General features: G+C 39.0%; 1 protein-coding gene across 1 annotated transcript in view; it reads left to right on the forward strand.

The window, feature by feature from the left end:
* UGGT2 (UDP-glucose glycoprotein glucosyltransferase 2) overlaps nucleotides 1–22,372 on the forward strand; it is a 187,893-nt gene that overhangs the window by 128,909 nt on the left and 36,612 nt on the right. The window contains exons 24-29 of the mRNA XM_029936528.1: nucleotides 1,838–1,933; nucleotides 6,187–6,289; nucleotides 9,592–9,671; nucleotides 16,383–16,566; nucleotides 21,564–21,722; nucleotides 22,069–22,154. Coding sequence (XP_029792388.1) covers nucleotides 1,838–1,933; nucleotides 6,187–6,289; nucleotides 9,592–9,671; nucleotides 16,383–16,566; nucleotides 21,564–21,722; nucleotides 22,069–22,154 — 708 coding nt within the window. The remainder of the gene's footprint in view (nucleotides 1–1,837; nucleotides 1,934–6,186; nucleotides 6,290–9,591; nucleotides 9,672–16,382; nucleotides 16,567–21,563; nucleotides 21,723–22,068; nucleotides 22,155–22,372) is intronic.

Raw genomic sequence — 22,372 nt, forward strand, 5'->3', positions numbered from 1 at the left:
TGTTAACATAGAAAAGTATATATTATGTAGGAAAGTCAGGGCATTTCTGTAGTAAAGAGATAAAATCCACAGTTATTTTCAAGTGGAATAAAACTTAAAACTCTAAAAAGCAAAAAAAAAAAAAAAAGTTATTTTAGTTAAATAATTTAGGTCTAGCTTATGTTGGAAAGCATATACTTCAGTAAGTATTGAATTCTGTGAATATATTGTTAACATTTCAGAACTAATTTTTTTAACCTTATTTGGTAAAAAATAGTTTTAAGTACTTTTGGGAAGCTATTTCATCTACTTTAAAGGTGCATTTCAGACCAACACTACCACCCAAACAACAAAAACCAACATTAAACTACAAGAACATCACCTCTAATTGTCTGAATCACTGCATGCACACACATAGTGCTAAACAAGTCATGTTGTGTTTAGAATAAACGCATATTAAATATGAACATATGTTTAAGATATGCGTCCTTATCTTCATATATTCTAAGAGCTAGCTACCTAGGAAGGTAGAACTCTGGATTCAAAAGACAGAGTCGGTGGCACCATTGGCCCAGGGAGCACATGACACCTGTGTCTGGAGCGATTGATTACTGCCCGCTCTGCTCAGAGACCATCTCCACTCCCTAGACAGGAGGTGCTGACCTCCTCATGCGTGGTCCCCTCTGCAGTTCAGGGTTTTTTGTAGAAGGAGAGAATTCAGCAGAAAATCTACAAAAAGGCTGTTTGGGGCCCCCAAATTTCCCTTTACTCATTTCCTCTTCTCTTAGTGCATATGGTCTCCTGGAAAACATTTCTTCATTGTGTCTCCAGTTTCACATATTAGAGATTATGTGGCTAATAAATACCTTTGAGGGAGTTTAGGAATAGAGATGATGGTTTTGATGCATTCATTCATGTCTATTAAGTGGCCATTAAGCAGTGCTCTGTGAAAGATATGGTATGAAATACAAATAGAAATAATATGAAGTCTACATGTCAGAACCTTATGGTCAGTAAAAGATGATATAGTAGAGAGATACAAGTTCTCAACAACTCTGAATCTAAATTTCTTTATAAAAAAAGAAGTGCTTATCATTTCTTTTCTTTACAAAAACTTTCCTTAAAGTTTAGCCAAACATTTTCTGCCCCAGTATATCGATGAACATATAATACATTTCTCTAGCATGGATTTTCAAATCTAGGTATTTTTTTATGCAGTCTTAGTTTTCAAACTAACTTGTGACCATACGAGTCTGGACTTCTTACTTATTTTGGAAATTCTCCTTTTGATCTTCCTGCCCTTCTTTCTTTCCTGTGGGGGCTCCACTGCGTGGACATCTAAACAGCACTCCACAACTATTGCCTTAAATTGAGTGGCGCACCATATCCTTACACTGTTCATACCACTTCTGAGTGTTTAAAGATGATATCAACGATAAAAAGAGAAGGATGGTTTTTAAAGCAGTAGTCACCTTTAAACTGACAAATTCTCAGGGCACCTGGATGGCTCAGCCAGCTAGGCATCTGACACGTGGCTCCGGTTCAGGTCATGATCTCTCACGGTTCATGGGGTCGAGCCCCACGTTGGGCTCTGCGCTGGCAGCAAGGACACTGCTTGGGATTTTCTCTCTCCTCTCTCTGCCCCTCCCCTGCTTGCTCTCTCTCTCAAAACCAAATAAATTCCTTTAAAAACTGACAAATTCTACTTACTAGCAAATTTGGAAGAAAAGTCATTTATGTAAAGCTTGTCTATTGGAGATATTTTACATTAAATTTCTGTTTCTCGAGACATTAATTGTGATATGAAATATGGCTCTTTCTCAGAAAAGCTCACAGATTGTTTACTCTTGTTTCCCAGCATGAGTGACCTTGTTATGAAAGTTGATGCCCTCATTTCCTCTCTGCCACAACGTGAATCTCCGTATGACATCACATTCCTTAGAGAGGATCACAGGTAAGAATCTATTAGTGTCCATCTTTTCTGTCACTGCATCCTTCACTCAATCATGGTTTCCACTTCTAGCAGAATTTCGAGTAAATTAAAAATTGTTGGAGAAGAAAAGTATTTGACAAGAGTAGGAAAAGAAATTCCTCCTCTAAGATGTTTGAAATGGAAGTTCCCCAGAAGGGAACATTTTCTGTTGTTTTTAATTAAGGACCACATAGAATTGGAGAAAAAAATAGACGTTATGTAATTAACCTATAGACAGGTTTCATTGTGTGATCTTTTTCTAACCACTGCTCCTATAAAACTAAATTGAGACAAATACCTCAACATAGACTCGAGATGGCTGAGGCTTCCTTGTAAGTTTTCAGATTTTATGGCAGATGCGGTCTTCCATTGCTCACGTGTCCTGCTGGACGGTAACACGTGCTGTAGCCCCAGGAAGTCTCTGCTTAGAGAGGTCTCCACCGATGTGCAGTTGTGTGCTCGGGGAAAATTACTTTCTAAGGAAAGGAGCACTGTTGGGAAGGAAGTTTTATTTTGTTTTCCAGATAACTAAGATTCAATACTTATAAGTAGTTATTATTTTAATATATTTTTTAAATGCTTATTTATTTTTGAAAGACAGAGATAGTGCATGCAGGGGAGGGTGAGAGAAAGGGAGACACAGAATCTGAAGCAGGCTCCAGGCTCTGAGCTAGGTGTCAGCACAGAGCCCGGCACAGGGCTCGAACCCACGAACCTGAGCCAAAGCCGGAAGCTCAACCGACTGAGCCACTCAGGCGCCCCTTATTATTATTTTAGATAGCAGGAGAGCTGGGGAGAGGGGCAGAAGGAGAGAGAGAATCTTAAGCAGACTCCGCACGTGGAGTCTGACACGGGGCTCAATCCCCCAACCCCAGGATCATGATCTGAGCCTAAATCAAGAGTCAGATGCTCAACCAACTGAATACACAGGTGCCCCTCTTTTCTACTGGAATTCTTTTCACAAGCTTCTCTGACTTCTAAGTACCATGTGCCGAAATAAATTAACACAAATTACTCAAAACCATCACTGTAAACATGAGTCACTAGACTGCTCCGTTAAGCTATATTATACTTTGGAATTTTGATTAGTTTGGAACTTATTTACTCCCGTGTTAAATGTCTGAAACACTTGATCTTTTATAGGTATTGTCGGTTAGTTTCGGCTCTCTTTCTCTAACTTTCACATCTCTCAATGTGTCTGCTGCTTTTAAGCCTACTGCCTTATTTTATACAGACAGAAGGTATGATGTGACTTTATGATAGTGGTTTGCCGTTCTCCAGTTTCTTCTGTTATTTCTGTGGCATTATTATAAAAATGTAGAAATGGATATGCAACATATACGTTTAGTGAGCATCTCTGTTTATACAATAATGCTCCCCTAATGCCCACCTTCTATAACACTCAGATAAGATAATTTGCCATTTTCTGAGTTCATGTATACAATTTAGGCATTTCACTTGTTTTTTTCCTATGTGTTAACCATGTTGATAAATTTATCTCCATCAACATTGGTTGTGTGGCATAGCACAAGCTTTCTTGCCACAAAACCCAGCTTCTGAATCTCAGACTGCCGTGGCCCTGTGACTTCTCATAGCTTCAGTTCCTTAGTCTATAAAATGTAGGTGTTGAGCCCTACCCTCCCGGGGTTTTATGAGACTCAGACCTACTGCTGTGAATATAATAGATATTTAATGCGTTGAAGCTATCATGTGTATTTGTTACACAAATAATGACACTTGGAAATAAGAGAAAGAAGATTGGACCTGAAAGTTAGACCATAAAATCAACTCCCCTTAATCTGAGGAGAGATGTGCATACCTACCTTAAGTAGGATCCAGGTCAGCAAAACTTAATGATAACTTAACCCAAGTGAAGGTATTGCTTTAATGAAGGAAGAATGACTTTGTTGGGTTTTGTGTTGCAAGCCTGGGAAGCACTGGACTGTACAGTCAGGGCTTAGTCAGAGCGGTGGAAACGTGTTAATGCCTGTGTGTGTGTGTGTGTGTGTGTGTGTGTGTGTGTGTGTGTGTGTGTGTACGTGCACGCAAGCGCACGTGTGCATGTACATGTGGGGGGGGTGTAGATGAGAACTTACTTGCTCATCTATAAAAGAATTGTGGTCGGGTTGGACCTTACACAGTTGTAGGAGCTGGTTAAGCAGTGCTTCTGAGGCTGGCGGTACTGGAGCTCGGAGCTCACAGGACAGGTACTGAGGAAGGAATGGAGGTTGCGAGAGGGGTGGCCGTTGTGCCTGCCACGAGCACCCCCCAAATTTCACCGTCAGCTTTCTGGTTTACATGGTCCACAGAGCTCACAAGTGAAAACAGAGGAGTTGTTCAGGTGAAATGTAACTGTTTTTAGAAGAGGGAGGACACTGAAATTTCTCAGAGAAATCTTCACGGAGGGAATACTATAGAATGAATAGTGTCTTCAGCCATATCTGTAAAATGGCGGCTTGACCTGTCATTATATACAAACTAATTAACATCCTAACAGACTTAATTCAGTAAACCGCCTCAGCCTGGAATGGAAACGGTATTGGCTGAGTAGCAGCTTCCTGCTGCCGAGGCCTGTTTGAAATGTGCTTAATTTATCTGTAAGATTTGATGGCTGCACATACCTCAAGCGGACCTTCGTGTCTCTCTCTGACCTAAGCTTTTAACAATTATTGACTGAGAGTGTACTTGACATTATTCTTCCTGGCTAATGGCATAAAGTATAGCAATAGTTTCTTGGCAATTGAATACACATTCATTGCCTTAGAAAGGTGGTGTAGGTAGAAGTAACATCTTTCTGTTAACGTTGTCGAGAAGAGACATTCTACTTCCATCCTTAGATTAGCCAGTGTAATACCTACTAATAGGCTCAGGATTCTGCTCAGAAAATGGTGATGAGTCTACATCAACGCACATAGAAATGGATGATGGGGACTGTTGGGTTCGAATACATACAGTCTCATAGAATCGGCAGCCGTCTGTTTAAACAGACGCCTGGTTTCACGACCATAACAAAAAATAACCAGTTTTGGCAGATTGGCAGTTTTAGCCAATCAGCGGTAGTCTGAGTAAACAGATGCCTACTTTTAGCCGGCATGACATCGCATAAAGCATAAGAAAATAACCAGTTTTGAGTAATGCTACAAGTATGGCAACAATTTGTAATATTTTCACCAAAAGTAATTACTAAAGTAATTAACCATTGTAGATAGTCTCTTCAATTTTAAAACATCTGATTTATAGTCCTTACTTCTAGCAATAGTTATGTAGCAAATTTATCGTCAGATATATTTTTAATAAAATTAAATCAGGGCAACTTCATATAAAATAAAATTTCTTTGTCAAAGGACCCATATTTGAAGTGACTTTTACTACATTAACTTTTATTGCTGAGAAATTCATCCCTTCACTGCAAAAAGTCTAGATATTTACTGTCTTTCTGCACCAAAGAAGACTAATATCCCTGTGATCTTACAGGGATACATTTTGATTTGGTAACCTTTATTGTTTGTAATACCTAAAGTATTTAATTCACACATCTCAAAAAACTGACTTTTATTTTAGAGTTAAAACAATAATCCAATTAGAATAATCTATACTTTTAGTCAAATATATACTTTTAACTTTTAATTGCATTAAATATAAAATTTATTATCTTTCACTGCTCTGTGTTCCTTATGAAGATTAGTCCATCTTCTAACTTAGAACTTAGTTCAGTGAAAGAAACAAGCAGCAAGACTGAGGGGAGGAGCTCAGGAGAAGGTGCCTCGGGTCCAAAGTAAGTATGATAAATTTGGGCTTTCACCCCCCTGAACTTTCCTGTTATATAATACGCTAAATTTGATAAAATTACTCAAAAGTTCCATTTTATTCTCAAATCTAAAAAACTATATTCAACAAACACAAAAGTAACTTGGTTTTATTTTTTTGAATCGTATGATCCATGAGAACTTGGGGGAGATTAAGATTAGAGTTTTCACTGTAATAGTATTGTTCTTTGAAGAGTTTTTAAAAATCACTGGTTCATAAAATCTTACTTTTTTCTCCAATTCTTTCCAGTTCTGTTGTTTATTGAACACAAACATTAGGCTTTAAAGTTTGCATTTTCATCTGTGAAATACCCAGGTTTTTTTAATCCAGTGAGAAAGGAAGCAATTTATAAGAATGTGTATAACTGAGCTTAAGATTTATTAGATAATTAAATTTAACTCCTCTCCTTTCATTTTCTGTTTTCCTAGCATTATAAAGATAAATCCTCAAGAGGATGATCTGTTCTTCGATGTCATTGCTATCGTTGATCCGTTGACAAGAGAGGCGCAGAAGATGGCCCAGTTGTTGATTGTAAGATGATATTTTTAGTATGTATTTTATTATATACTTTCCTTTTGAAATTTATAACTAATCTTTCAGGTCTATTTTCAAGTACAGTATTTGTGTCTTCTTAATTTATTCTGTTTAACTTTTTAATTACTTTGTCACATTTCAATGTAGAAAATGGAGTGGCAGGGCTGTGCACAAGGTGTATGGCAGTCCCAAGGTTCGGTGTTGCTGTGGACTTGTCCCCCCCCCCCCCCCCCGCCATATGTTGAAGCCCTACCCTTCCTGTGACTGTGTTTGGAAGTGGGGCCTTTAGGTAATAATTAAGATTAAATGAGATTTTACAGTTTGGGCCCTAATCCAATAGGATTTATAGCCTTATAGAAGAGGCAGAGAGAGAGAGAGAGGTCTTTATCTCCTCACACATGCAGAAAAGAGGTCATGTGAGCACACGGCAACATGGTGGCTGCCTCCAGGCCAGGAAGAGGGCTTTCACCAGAAACGGAATCAGCCAGCCTCTTAAAATAAATACATGTCTGTCGTTGAGCCACCCAGGCTGTGGTATTTTGTGGCAGCATTCTGAGCTTACTAACACAGGGTCTTCCTGTCTTCGCCCTGTCTTGAGTTCTGAAGAAATGGCTCTGGAGAAGCTGATGGTATCATAAGTAACAATAGCCAGTGAAGGTTATATTTACTCAGAAAGTTTGGCCAAAGTAACAGAACCTTCGAGACTGGAGTATATCTCTCTCCGCTCACAGCCGCCTGGAGTGGCTGAGGTGGCCCCACGGGGTGAGGACTCAGGCAGCTTTTGTCTGGTGGTTCAGTCACCCTCACACAGCAGCTGGCGTCTGGTGGTCTGAGATCCAGCCAGGCTCCTTGACCTCATCTCTGTGTGTCTGTGAGCGGGGAGGGGAGAGCAAGGCCATGTTCCATCCACTCTTGTCTCCCTGACCACCCTGCGCAAGTCATCCGGGTCCCCCCAGCTCCAAGGGAGCCTGGAAACTGCATAAACGTGAACATTCTTTCCCTGAGAAAGCAGGGAGAAGGATACCAGGGGGCAGCCAGAGCCAGGGGACTCTGAAAGGGCATTCTGTGGCTTTTCATTGTACTGAAGACTTTAGAGGTTTGAGTTGTGATGCAGCTTTCAGTCATTAAATCACATAAGCTACTTACATTGGAAATTGATAGATTTTTTTTTCCTAGTGGTGTTCAAAGTTGTGGAGTACTTCTATATGAAATTACTCAAGGCTTTTTTTAAAGACACATTTTAAAAATATTCAGAAGTAGGCGTGCCTGGGTGGCTCAGTCAGATGAGCATCACACTTCAGCTCAGGTCATGATCTCCCAGTTCATGGGTTCGAGCCCTGCATCAGGTTCACTGCTGTCAGCCCAGAGCCCACTTTGGATCCTCTGTCCCCAAGCTCTCTCTGCCACTCACCCGCTCGTGCTCATTCGTGCTCGTTCTCTCTGTCTCAAAAATAAACAAATACTAAAAAAAAAATTAAGTATTCTCAGAAGTAGACTTTTTTTGACAGTTGGCCCCACTTTTGGAAACAGGCAAAAATATTTTGATATTAAGTCTGGTGGAAGATGTGAGGGTTCAAGCGGGGCCATACGGCACTATCAGAAATTAGTTTGCCCTACCAAATCATATTGGGAAAAGGGATTATAGATATCTGTTATAATTATTTGGACAAACAATTTTGGAAAGGCTTTGCCAGTCTACCTGTTCAGTATATAAGCAGAGCAAATGATTCCATAGTCGGTTTACTTACTCCCATCCTTTATTTTAATATTTGTGTACCTTCACATTTGAACTTCCTGAGACATGCTATTCAGATTATTGTTCAAAAAAACAACAATCAAGGAATGCCTGGATAGCTCAGTCAGTTCAACATCTGACTTTTGATATTGGCTCAGGTCAGATCTCACAGTTCGTGAGATCGAGCCCTGCATCAGGCTCTTTGCTGACAGCACAGAGCCTGCTTGGGATTCTCTCTCTCCCTTTGCCCCTCCTCTGCTTGTTCTCTCTCTCTCAAAATAAACAAACTTAAAAAAAAAGAAAATAGTTATCAATAATCATATCTGTAGGGCATGGAGCTAGTATGATACATTTTAGTGTATAAATACCTATTCCTACAGAGTCATTTGGGGAAAAAAAACACTGTTTACCTCTGACGTGTTTATGTAAAGGTAGAATTTAGGAATAAAATATGAATTTATATGGAAATATAAAAAGATGATTGGATCTCTGTTTACATGATTGGAAATAATAGCATACTTCCCTTCTGAGCACCTTTTACTTCATGTAATTTATTATTTCTTACCATAAGAAAAATTTATGCTATAAAACACAATTTATTGGAAAAAATGGATAATGTCTCATTTAACACTTGGGAAAAACAGTGGCTCAGCAACCTTCGCTGTAGCAAATATGAGGAGTGGTAGAATGGGAATAAGGGCTCAGACATTCTTAGTCCACCCTGATTCCTTCTCAAGCCTGCTTTTTCCTGTTCTGTGTGCTTGCTGTCATCCTTCTACCTTTGCCTATGTCCTCTGTTGCCTAATATCTGTCAAATCTGCACTGAGCTGCCTTTCTAGAGGTAGGCACTGCCAAAATTAATAACTCTACTACGTCATCTGCCCCAGGGAATAGAGAGTATTTCATCCATATGTGCCAGGAACTTCCTACATCTCTGCCATGTGGGTGGGATTCCAAACGGACTGGGGCACCCTGGCCACTTGTTGCTGTGGGGACACACTTCATATTCACATGTCATGGCTCCAGCTGTTATTTTACTTGTTCTTCAATGCTCAGGAAATTTGGAGACCATGAAACAAAGTCACATTAGGCAGTAGGGAGGCAGCATAACCCTTGAGCAATGAAATCAACTATTTGGATTCAAATCTGACCTTGGTCATGATTTATTGTGTGATGTTGGGCAAATTACTACATCTCTCTGTGGCTCAGCTGTGAAAGTGGCTACCTCTGAAGGCTGTTGTGAGGATCACATGAGATAATGAATATCAAGTGTGAATGCGGGGCACCTGGGTGGCTCAGTCAGTTAGGTGTCCCGACTTTGGCTCAGATCATGATCTTATGGTTCGTGTGCTTGAACCTGCCATCAGGCTCACTGCTGTCATTGCAGAGCCTGCTTCAGGTCCTCTGTTCCTGTCCCTCTCTGCCCCTTCCCTGCCTGCTGTCTCTCAGGAATAAAACATTTTTTTAAAAGGTGTACGTGCAGTGCCTAGTACATAGTAAATCCCTAATAAATGATATATATTAAGATTATGTAATATCAAATATGGGAACATTTTTCTAATAGGTGCTTGGCAAGATTATCAACATGAAGATAAAGTTGTTCATGAACTGCAGGGGTAAGCTTTCAGAAGCCCCTTTAACAAGGTGAGTCTAAGGGAACATAATTTCACTTCAAAATGTTTTCAAATGCTTAGACTAAAAAAAAGGACCGTAATTACTGGCAAGTTCTGTTTTTTTTTTTTTCTTCATAAGATGGTTAACTGAAATAGATCAGAAGATCAAAGGTAATGTATTAACCTTAATTGGTGCAAAATTATAATAACCTAGCCAGTAAAATTGATCTAACATAATTACAGTATTTACATGGATTTATGTTTGTCCATGAGTGTTTTTGAAAATGTTATTTAGGAATACCTATTTAGAAATATACAAAAGGGAAGTAAAGTTGAATTAAGCCATTTTTGGTTTTGCTATACTTTCAGTACTTCTGAGCTGAATTATCAAAATGAACTTTATGTTACTGTCTTATTTATTTTTAAGTATTGAGATGTAGTTATTATAGAATAATCTTTCAGTAATTATAGAAAATGTTTATTGTTATATGCAACTTTAAAATTTTTTTAAGTTTATTGTCATGTCATTTATTAACATGTCAATAATTAATCATCAAGTTGGCTAACATACAGTGCATACAGTGTACTCTTGGTTTTGGGGGTAGATTCCCATGATTCATTGCTTACATACAGCACCCAATGCTCATCCCAACAAGGGCTCTCCTCAATGCCCATCACCCATTTTCCCCCTTCCCCATCACCCCCATCAACCCCCAGTTTATTCTCCACATTCAAGAGTATCTTATGGTTTGCCTCCCTCTCTGTTTGAAACTATTTTTTCCCTTTCCCTTTTTCCATGGTCTTCCATTATGTTTCTCAACTTACATCTGTGAGTGAAAACATATGATATCTGTCTGTCTTTGAAGGACTTAACTTCATTTAGCATCATACCCTCCAGTTCCATCCATGTTGTTGCAAACGGCATTATTTCATTCTTTCTCATTGCTAAGTAATAGTCCATTATATATATAAAACACATTGTCTTTATCCATTCATCAGTTGATGGACATTTGGGCTTTTCCCATGATTTGGCTATGGTTGAAAGCACTGCTGTAAACATTGGTGTACATATGCCCCTATGAATCAGCACTCCTGTATCCTTTGGATAAATTTCTAATAGTGCTATTGCTAGGTTGTAGGATAGTTCTACTTTTAACTTTTTGAGAAACCTCCATACTGTTTCCATAGCAGTTACACCAGTTTGCATTCCCACCAAGAGTGCAAGAGGGTTCATGTTTCTCCACATCCTCACCAGCACCTGTTATTTCCTGAGTTGTTAATTTTAGCTACTTTGACTGATGTGTGGTATCTCCTTGTGGTTTTGATTTGTATTTCCCTGATGATGAGTGATGTTGAGCATCTTTTCATGTGTCTGTTAGCCATCTGGTTGTCTTCTTTGGAAAAGTGTCTATTCATATCTTCTGCCCATGTTTTCTGGATTATTTGTTTTTCTGGTGTTGAGGTTGGTACGTTCTTTACAGATTTTTGATACTAGCCCTTTATCCTATATGTCATTTGCAAATATCTTCTCTCATTCCATTGGTTGCCTTTGAGTTTCACTCATTGTTTCCTTTGCAGTGCAGAATCTTTTTATCTTGACGAGGTCCTGATAGTTCATTTTTGCTTTTATTTCCCTTGTATTCAGAGACTTGTCAAACAAGAAGTTGCTGCCACAGAGGTCAAAGAGGTTGTTGCCTATTTTCTTCTCTAGGGGTTTGATGGTTTCTTGTCTCACATTTAGGTCTTTTATCCAGTTTGAGTTTATTTTTGTGTATGGTGTAAGAAAGTGGTCCAGTTTCATTCTCCCAGGACCGTTTGCTAAAGAGACTGTCTTTTTTCCATTGGATACTCATTCCTGGTTTCTCAAAATTAATTGGCCATACATTTGTGAGTCCAATTCTGGGTTCTCTACTCCATTGGTCTATGTTTCTGTTCTTGTGCCAGTACCATAGGGTTCTATCCATCAAGAACTAACAATTATAAATGTTTATGCTCCCAACTTGGAAGCACCCAATACATAAATAAGTTAATCACAAACATAAGCAATCTTATTGATAGGAATACTGTAATTACAGGGGACTTTAATACTCCACTTACAGCAATAGACAGATCATCTAGGCAAAAAAATCAATAAAGAAACAATGGCCTTGAATGATACACTAGACCAGATTTGAGGGGTGGGGTGAGACAGATATATTCAGAACTTTTCATCCAAGAGCAGCAGAGTACACATTCTTCTCTAGTGCACATGGAACATTCTCCAAGATAGATCACATTCTGGGTCACAAAACAGCCCTCAACAAATATAAAAGAATTGAAATCATACCATGTATATTTTATGATCACAGCACTATGAAACTTCAAATCAACCACAAGAAAAAATTTGGAAAGGTGTTCATCCTACTTAAGAATGAATGGGTCAACCAGGCAATCAAAGAACAAATTTAAAAATATATGGAAACAAATGAAAATGAAAACATGACAGTCCAAACCCCTTGGGATGCAGCAAAGGCAGTCCTAGAGGAAAATACATTACAGTCCAGGCCTATCTCAAGAAGCAAGAAAAATCCCCAGTACAGAATCTAACAGCACACCTAAAGGAACTAGAAGCAGAACAGCAAATAAACCCCAAGGCCAGCAGAAGAAGAGAAATAATAAAAATCAGAACAGAAAAAAACCAATACAGAATAAAAAAAAAAAACAACAACCCAGTAGAATAGATTGATGAATCTAAGAGCTGGTTTTTGAAAAAAATAAATGAAATTGATAACCCCCCAGCCAGACTTCTCAAAAAAAAAAAAAAAAAGAGGACCCAAATAGATAAAATCACTAATGAAAAGAGGACAGATCACAACCAGCATCACAGAAATATAAACAATTATCAGAGAATAGTGTGAAAAATTATATGCCAACAAACTGGACAACCTGGAAGAAATGGACAAATTCCTAAACACCCACACACTACCAGAACTCCAATGGGAAGAAATAGAAAATTTAAACAGACCCATAAACAGCCAAGAAATTGAATCAGCTTTCAAAGATCTCACAACAAATAAGAGTCCTGGACCAGATGGCTTCTAGGGGGATTCTACCAGACATTTAAAACAGCATTAATACCTATCCTTCTCAAGCTGTTCCAAAAAATAGAAATGGAAGGAAAGCTTCCAGACTCATTCTATGAAGCCAGCATTACCTTGATTCCCAAACCGACAGAAATCCCACTAAGAAGGAGAATTACAGGCCAGTACCCCTAATGAACATGTATGCAGAAATTCTCAACAAGATACTAACAAATCGAATTCAATGGTATATCAAAAGAATTATTCACTGCAATCAAGTGAGTTCATTCCTGGGGTGCAGAGCTGGTTCGATATTCACAAATCAGTCAACCTGATACATCACATTAGTAGAAAAAAAGAATAAGAACCATATGATCCTGTCAATAGAAAAGCATTTGACAAAATATAGCATCTTCAAAAAAAAAAAACCCTCAAGAAAGTCAGGATAGACAGAACATACCTTAACATTATGAAAGCCATATATGAAAAGCTCATAGCTAATATCATCCTCAATGAGGAAAAATTAAGAGCTTTCCCCCTGAGATCAGAAACACGACAGGGATGTACACTCTTCAGTTGCTTAACATAGTGTTGAAAGTTCTAGCCTCAGCAATAAGACAATAAAAAGAAATAAAAGGCATTCAAATCGGCAAGAAGTCAGACTTTCACTTTTTGTAGATGACATGATACTCTACATGGAAAACCCAAAAGACTCCACCAAAAAGCTTCTAGAACTGATACATGAATTCAGCAAAGTCGCAGGATACAAAATCAGTGTACACAAATCAGTTGTATTTTTATACATCAATAATGAAGCAACAGAAAGAGAAATCAAGACATCAATCCCATTTACAATTTCTCCAAGAACTGTAAAATACCTAGGAATGAACCTAATCAAAGATGTAAAAGATTTGTATGCTGAAAACTATAGAAAACTTATGAAGGAAATTGAAGAAGACACAAAGAAATGGAAAAACATCCCATGCTCATGAATTGGAAGAAAAAATATTGTTAAGATGTCAATACTACCCAGAGCAACCTACACATTCAATGCATCCCAATCAAAATTTCACCAGCATTCTTCTCAGAGCTAGAACAAACAATCTTCAGATTGTATGGAACCACAAAAGACCCTGAATAGCCAAAGTTACATTGAAAAAGAAAACCAAAGCCGGAGGCATCACAATCCCAGACTTTAGCCTCTACTACGTGCTAAAGCTCATAGATGATAAAGCTGTAATCATCAAGACAGTATGGTTCTGGCACAAGAATAGACACAGATATTTCACATTAATACTGTTCTGTTGAAATAACATGGTCTGTCAAGTCGGGACAAAAATTTACCCTTTTTTCCCCTTTCTGGGTCAGAATGACTCATTTTGAGCTATGCTTACTGATCAGCATATGCAGGATCTTTCCGGTGTCACCAGGCAGAAAAAAAGGCTTGTGTGTGCTTTTTCTTTGTATAATAATGTAGTTCTAAAAGAATATATGCAAACACAAGACAGAAAAGTTGCATTCAGTTAGTCCCTTGTTTACTTACTGAATTATACTTGTTGTAATTGGTAAACATATCATAGATTATTGCCTTGAGCAGATATTTTAAACATGGCAAAGATTTTAGTACAGTATTTGGAAAGCAATAAAATGGGATATGTAGAGAATTTAGATGAAAGTTTAGGGTACATTCATTCCTTTCCTGCAACTCTTGTCTCATATCTCACTTTTCATACTTCTCATTTATCTTGTGTGTTTCACATTTTATTATGTCCTTCTAAATCTGAACCAAAGCTTTCATCTTATTTTAGCCACTAATCAAGAGGTCAGTTAGCTCCATGAGTACAGAATTTTTATTCACACGAGTAGAGATGCTTTCCATAGTATCTCTGTAAAGCTTTGGGTTATATAATAAAGAGTAAGAATATTGAACATAAGGAAGCACAATCCATTAGGAAGGAAAGAACTTGACCTCTCTAAGGTGAAATGACCCTTAATGTACTGGACAGATGCTTTGAGTGGTCAACAGTGCTGCACAACACGACTGTGACACTGGCTCGAAACTGTGAGCTCAGCACAGTATTATTTACTCAGTAGCATCTGTCAAGCAAACTAGATGACATGTTGGTCCCCAGCCCTTTCCTTTTAAAATACTGCCCCTTCCTTCTCAAACGTGGCACAGGTTGTGGGCAGCCTCTTGCGTCTTCCCACTGGTAGGGGAAGAAGGTACCGAATCTCCTCTCCGTGAATCCTCCCTTTCTGTTGGAACCCTCACTTTCCTATGTTCTGGAGCCTTGCTGTATCACAGAGGTCCTGTGTTCCCTGTCATTAACCTCCCTGCTGGCCCTTTTCTTTCCATCCTGAGAGTTTACGCAGTTTAAAAAAAGAAACAAATTGCTCTCTTAAGTTCTCTCTTCTGGAGCCCTGACTTTTTCTCCTCTTCTGCATTCTTTCTCTTCTCAGCTTCTTCAGAGATGTGTCGTACCCCCTGTTCATCCCTCATTCACTCTACATCCCCATGCAGCTTGCCTTTAACTCGCTCTTTCCTGCTGGGTCATTTTTACTAAGTCACAAAGAAATTGTTGTTGGCAGCTTCTTGGGACACTTCTTGTTTGATGACATTTCTGCCACATTGGACAGTACCGAGTATTTGTTTTATACATTTTCTTCCTGACCATTCTCTCCTGTGTCTCCTCTTACTCCTCCTCTGTGTCACTCTGCCGCCTGTGGCAGGCATCTGTGGGCACGGCTGCCAGTGGTCACCGCCTCCTAGGATTCCTGTTCTGTGTAGATTCTCCTTGCATCCAGGCTGCACCTAGCGATCTGCTTCTAATGGAAAAAATGTAGCAAAAGTAATGGGATATCTCTTGGGTGACTAGGTTATAAAACACTGTGACTTTTGTCTTGCTCACATTCTCTGTCTCTTCCTGTCTTGTGCTTCTCTGACCAAGCATGCTGAAGAGGCCCTTGTGGCAGGGAACCGGGGACAGTAGCCAGCTAGCCACTAGTAACCAGCGGCAGTCCTTAGTCCAGTGGCCCTTGAGGGAATGTGTGAGCCTGGAAGTGGCTCCTTTCCCAGTCAAGCCTGGGGGAGGGGCAGAGAGAGAGGATCCTAATCCAGCTCCATGCTCAGTGCAAAGCCCAATGCAGGGCTCGATCTCACAACCCTGGGATCATACCTGCGCTGAAGTCAAGAGTCAGACACTCAACTGACCGAGCCACCCAGGCACGCTCCAATCCTATTTGTTTTTAATTGAACTTTCATCAGAATTTTTGCTTGAATTTTATTTGCTTCCTGGCTATTATTTCTCTTCATATAATTACTGGTGCCAACATCTAGTAAAATGTCTGGCAAATGGTTTAATCTGAAGAAGTATCGGTGAGCAATGACAGATCATAAGCTACTAAAACCCACATAAGTCAGGTTATGCTTAAAAGCATTCTATCATGTTCATTAAGAAATAATTAACAAGGACAGATGATATCTATGGTCTTTGAATAGAGGACACTGTAAACAAACTGTCTACCGTTTACAAGCATTAACTCTTCTGCAGTTACAGTGTGTTTTAGTCTTTTTAATTTGAGACTTTTTGGTCATGTTTGTAAGTGATTTTCAGTTTTTAAATATTTTAGAAGAAATCTCAATCTTAGTCACAGTATGTATTTTTATTTATGTTCTATGACAGCTTTTATCGTTTTGTTCTGGAGCCAGAACTGATGTTAGGTGGTAATGACATTACTGGACCGGTGGCAAAATTCTTGGATATCCCTGAAGCGCCCCTGCTGACCCTCAACATGATCACTCCTGAAGGCTGGTTGGTTGAAACAGTACGCAGCAACTGTGACCTTGACAATATTCACCTCAAGGATGTAAGTCGTGGAAAGTGATGTGATATAAGAGGAATAGGGTACGTTCTTATCAGCCACTGTAACCGTCAGAAGTGAGGGATCATGCCATGGCTGCTACCAGAATTTTCTTCCTTATGGTTCTAGGTCCTGGTCCAGTCTTTCCTTTGATTTTGGAGTTTCCTTAACTTCCAAATTCAGCTTCTCTAGTTTTCCTGGTTCCTAGGTGCTCTGGTTCACAGGTGTGCCTCCAAGATGAACAGTGTAGAAAATATGGGGATGGATGACTTAGGACAACACTGTGAAATACCTATTTTGCCCCTCAGGTTTTGTTTTTAACTCTGGAAGGAACAGTTTTAGCTGAAACTCTGTTTTGCCTCAGCGCATGGCCAGAGAAAGCAGCCCCAACGAGATTCGGGTAGAAAGCAGGGAACAGGGCGCTCTCAGAGCTGCAGGCGGGTGCTCGGCTTCCCACCCACCCTTATGCTCCCTACCCTCCCTCTGCCCTCCCTCTGGCCCCAACCCCTGCACCCCCCGCCCATGATCCTTCTCCAAGAAATGTCCAGCCTTCTCTCCCACACCTACTGCATTAGTCCAGGGCCCGAAAAAGGGGAAGAGACTGTTTTAAAATACACTGAGTCATTCAAAAAATTGGACTCAGAAACCAGCACTAATGTTAGTGGCTAAAGACATTACTGGATCCGCGACAAAATTCTTGGATATCCCTGAAGCACCCAAAAATGCTCCTAAAAACAGAAGCGTTTTAGAAGAGCTTACCTAGAGACTAGGAATCCAGAGAAGGGAGCAAATCCCTCCTTCTTAATGTCTTCCTCTTGGTTTGGTTCCCTGACCAGTTTCCCAGCTCTGAGCATGGAAGCTTCGTACTGCCTTGACCTAGGCGTGAACATTTTACCGCTGATGGGAAGGTGAAGATCATCATATTTGTTCCTCATGCATTACCTTTGTCTGAAGACTTTCCTTCTAGGCAGGTTTCTTCCGATGCACTTGTGAGGAGATTACGTGGGTTCCCATCATTTCCGGGGAACACGCCCACTGCCACCAGCCTCAGCCGCCCAGAGAGGACCTAAGACTCCACCATAGCCTCACCAGAAATCAGTGCTTCAAATCTCAGGAAAGAATAGAAAAGCAGCAAAATAACAAAATCCAGGAGAGAAAATTCAGAAATGAGTTTGGCAAAAAGTAAAAAATACAGTCCTATTTCCTCTGTGGTCAGCCAGCTCTCTTAAAGGAGCCGCTGGATTCTCCATCAAGAGAGTCCAGCGACAAATTCCAACCAAAATGCTAAAATGTTTGTGGTGGGAGAATTAACACAGCTTAGAAAAGACTTAAATTGAGTCTGTGGTAAAAAGTTCAGTAACCATTAAACAATTAATGGAGATTACACATTGTTGTGAGTAGCAGATATAGTGGTGCCTTTTTAGAAACTACTAATATATGTGTATAATATGTATAATAATATATATACTTGTATACATCTTATGTTTAAATAATCTCTCTATACCCAACATGGGGCTCGAACCCACAACTTGGAGATCAAGAGTCACACAGTCCACTGAGCCAGCCAGATGCCCCTAGAAGCTATTTAAATGAGCAGTAGTTGTATTTATTTTAGAAGACTAAAATAAAGAGAAACAGTTTTTCTGTCTCCATAGATTATATGAATGAACAGAAGGAAATTACAAATTCTCACACCAGCGAAAGTTAACTACTTTAAGTGTCTTCTCTCCCACTACGTTCTGTACGTACTTGGAATATGACCCGCAACAGTCCAGAAGAATCTGAACTCACAAAGCAGAGACACTTGATGGAGTAGAGAAAGGGAGTTGCAGGTCAAGGGCAGAGTGTGCGCTGGCAGAAGTGAGGCAAATAGTGGAAGATTGTCCTGTGTACTGGCTCCTGCAAGAACTTGTCACGTCTGATCCCCGGACGTTACATAGACATGTAAAAACATTTGATGTAGTAAAACTCTCCCTCCCCAGGACGTTGGCCCTGTGTTCATGGCACACCGAGCATCGATGTCATAATCAGAGGTGACAGCTGGTTCTCGGGAAGCTTCCAGTGAGACAGTCCCTCTTCCCTGGAGTTCAGAGGCGGTTTTCCTCAGAGCTCATTAGTAGAACTGCATCCAAACACTCCTCAGTTATATTACATCACAGCCTGTATCTGAAAGATAGCTACACACCTAGAACACTATTGGATGTGTACCCAGTAGAGTGAAAGTGAGGAATAAGAGATTGCTAAAGGACAGTGGGAGGTAGCCATGGTAAAAAGCGCTTCACGGAACAAGATATTCCCTGCCTCTGACACAGCACGGTGGAGCCCTGAATAACACCCCCCACCCCCGCTCCCTCTCCCACAGTTCAAAATCTGCATATAACTTTTGATGCCTACCCAAAACTTAACTGCTAACTTGCCTTCTATTGACGAGAAGCCCTACTGATCACATAGTAATCCATATGTATTTTTTAAATATAGTATAATACTCTTTATAAATTACTAACTTAAAAATTTTTGTTAATAAGAGGAAATTTTGTTTCAGTATTTATCTTTAACAGTATTTTAGTGGTTTTTAAAAACATGGATTTAAAAATTTTTTAATTTGAATCCATGTTTGTTAACATATAGTGTGATAATGATTTCAGCAATAGAATTTAGTGATTCATTACTTACATACAACTTCCAAGTAAGCTGAAGAAGAGAAATGTGAGTAAGAACATTATAAGGACGAGGGCATCCTTTCCAGTACGGTGCCGCATTTGTAAAAACAGAATCCATATGTAAGTGACCCGTGCAGTTCAAGCCCGTGTTCTTCAAGGGCCAGCTGCAATTTATTTTTTTCAAATTTTTATTTAAATTCTAGTTAGTTAACATTTGGTGTAATTTTAGTTTCAGGAGTTGAACTCAGTGATTCATCACTTACATATCACACCCAGTGCTCATTGTAACAAGAAGGGTCAGCTGTAATTTCGATGTCCATTGACAGTGTCATTGTTAAAGAATTCCTATTTTACTATCCTGGATAATTGTTAATAAATCCAAATGATTATCTCTATAATTAAACTTAATACTTTTTTTAAAGGGGAGGAGCTAACTCCCTTACTATTTAGCCACAGAACAATACAATAAACACTTGCATTTAGAAATAGTAATATGCACCCAAAATTATATTTGAAGGATACTAAATTCATGTCTCATATCAGTAAGTTAACATTTAGAACAGATAAGTGAATACAGAAAGGAAATGCACACATCACACAAGACCACAAACACCTGTCCTTGCTAAAAATAAACCTTGATAATAGGAACTAATTTAACTTAAATTACCTTTATGAAATTATTTAGAGTAAACTTAAAATATTCACTAGAAAGAACTCTTTGAAAAAAAACGGATGGGCTATTTTTGATGTTGCAGTTTGAGGAAGTCCACAGAATTGATGTCTGATATCCAAATCTATAGGGACAAGAGAAAGTTTTACATCAAAATATAAAATAATGGTATTATTGGTCCCAAACTGATTTGTATTTGGACTCTGCCCTAATATCTAACTCCTAGAGAAAAATACTCCAGCTTCATGACCACTGTGAGGTATAGTTCCCTCGTCTGTAAAGGGAAGTTCTGTAATTCTGTTCTGATTTCAGTGTGCTCCCCTCCTAAGTCTGTCTCCCGTGAAGGTTTCGGGGTGCACATGGTGCTCTCGGGACTGGGGGCACGCGTCCTTGACGCAGGGGAAGCTCATTACTAGACCAGTAGGAGTTCAACAGATAATTCAGAACCCAGCGAACAAGTACTATTGTCAAAGAAGGTACTTATTTCTTGTTCTTCAGAACTGGCCTCAGACAGAAATGTTGCACCCAACTATTATAATTATTTCTGTGGTGATTGAGAGGAAAAGCAGCCATCCAATAGAGAATATTTTATTTATTTTTTAAGGGGTTTTTTTTTTTTTTTTTAGTGTTTATTTTGAGACTGAGACAGAGCACGAGTGGGGGAGGGGCAGAGAGAGAGGGAGACACAGAATCTGAAGACAGGCTCCAGGCTCCGAGCTGTTGGCACAGAGCCTGACATGGGGCTCGAACTCATGAACTGCAAGGTCATGACCTGAGCTGAAGTCAGACGCTTAACCGACTGAGCCACCCAGGCGCCCCAATAGAGAATATTTTTAAATACTTTATATCCTAAACACACCAAAAAATACTGTCAAAAGTTCATAGCCCAATAAAATGATATAGTATAGTAAGCATCAGTGTTTCATCTGCTTAACAAAATTACCTAACTGTGTAAAAGTCACCATTTGATTCATTCTCATGTGTGCTTATAGTTTTCATATCAAGTAGAGGAAAAGTGCTATTCCTAAAATATTACTGCAATAGAAAGAAATCTGGAAAAAGTACTGGATCTTTAAAAAGAAATCTGCAGAGATAAGGTGTTCGTAAAAAACTATATTTAATGAAACAGCTGGTTACACTTTCTTAGAAAAAAATTATAGAAAAGAAAAATCAGTATGTTGATATGAATATTTAATCTGTAGGTAATTTCTGTGTTTTCTCTTTTCTACATTTTTCTATTTGCTAAATTTTTTGATGAGCATATATTATTGTGAATGCAAGACAATGACTAACTCTTTATGTTACAAGAAAGGTGATGGCTGACGGTAAGTTGGCCTTCTTGCCAGATCTGGAGGGGCTCAAGGGCACCTGCCAATGAAGGAGTTTCCCATCTCACTCTCTCCTGAAGAGATCTTCGAATACTCCAACCTGGTGACATTTCTCCTGCGTGTGGTATTGGTGCATATATCATGAGGTTGGAGTAAAGCTGATGTCATGGCAAAGGAGGAAAAACTCATCATGAGTTTTGGTCTTGAAGAAATTGATGCAACCATTAAGTCACTCATATGAAAGCTTGAAGTTGCCTCCACGAACATTGACTGATGTTAATTACATTTAGTTATTACAAAATTTATATGATGAGAACCACAAACAATGACCTGTTTTCCCCATAGGTTGAGAGGACCGTCACCGCAGAGTATGAGCTAGAATATCTACTACTGGAGGGACACTGCTTTGACACAATGACAGAACAGCCTCCGCGGGGTCTGCAGTTTACACTGGGCACGAAAAGTGACCCTGCTGTGGTTGATACAATAGTGATGGCTAATCTCGTAAGTATTCTGATGAGTACTTGATTGATTGTATTTAATTACATGGCTAGGGGAAATCCTCGAAGTTTTCCTAATAGGTGAGATAGATGTTATCCTGCTATTGCTGAAAAGCTCCCAGAAAACAAAAACGATCCTTAAAGTAATTAAATAAAACAAAAATGGAGGGAATCATGCTTTCAGAATATGTAATTCAGACTATTGCACAATCTTCTTTTTGGAATTGATTTATAGAATTCATCCACTATAGTTAGTAAACGCTTTCCTGAATGACTCATGCATAATCTCTTTTGAACAATTGGATGCTTTTAGTCCTGTAACTGTGATCATATTTTTCTCATCCTAAAAGGGATATTTTCAATTAAAAGCAAACCCAGGTGCTTGGATACTGAAATTACGCCAAGGAAAATCTGAAGATATTTATGAAATAGTTGGGTGAGTTATATAAACCATTTAAAAATTTTTATGTGTAAATAAGTTTTTAATGTTTTGGATAAGAACAAGAGGGTGATTTATTTTTACCTCTACAAAAATTTACATGATATTTATATTTAGATTCCCAGAAAAATAAGTATGTGTCCTTTTAAAAAAAAAAAAAAGTTATGCTTCTTGACATATAGTGAATCCTTTCATTTCGCAGTAAACGGCTCTTA

Source organism: Suricata suricatta, chromosome 4 (assembly GCF_006229205.1).
Source record: "Suricata suricatta isolate VVHF042 chromosome 4, meerkat_22Aug2017_6uvM2_HiC, whole genome shotgun sequence".
Lineage (NCBI taxonomy): Eukaryota > Metazoa > Chordata > Mammalia > Carnivora > Herpestidae > Suricata > Suricata suricatta.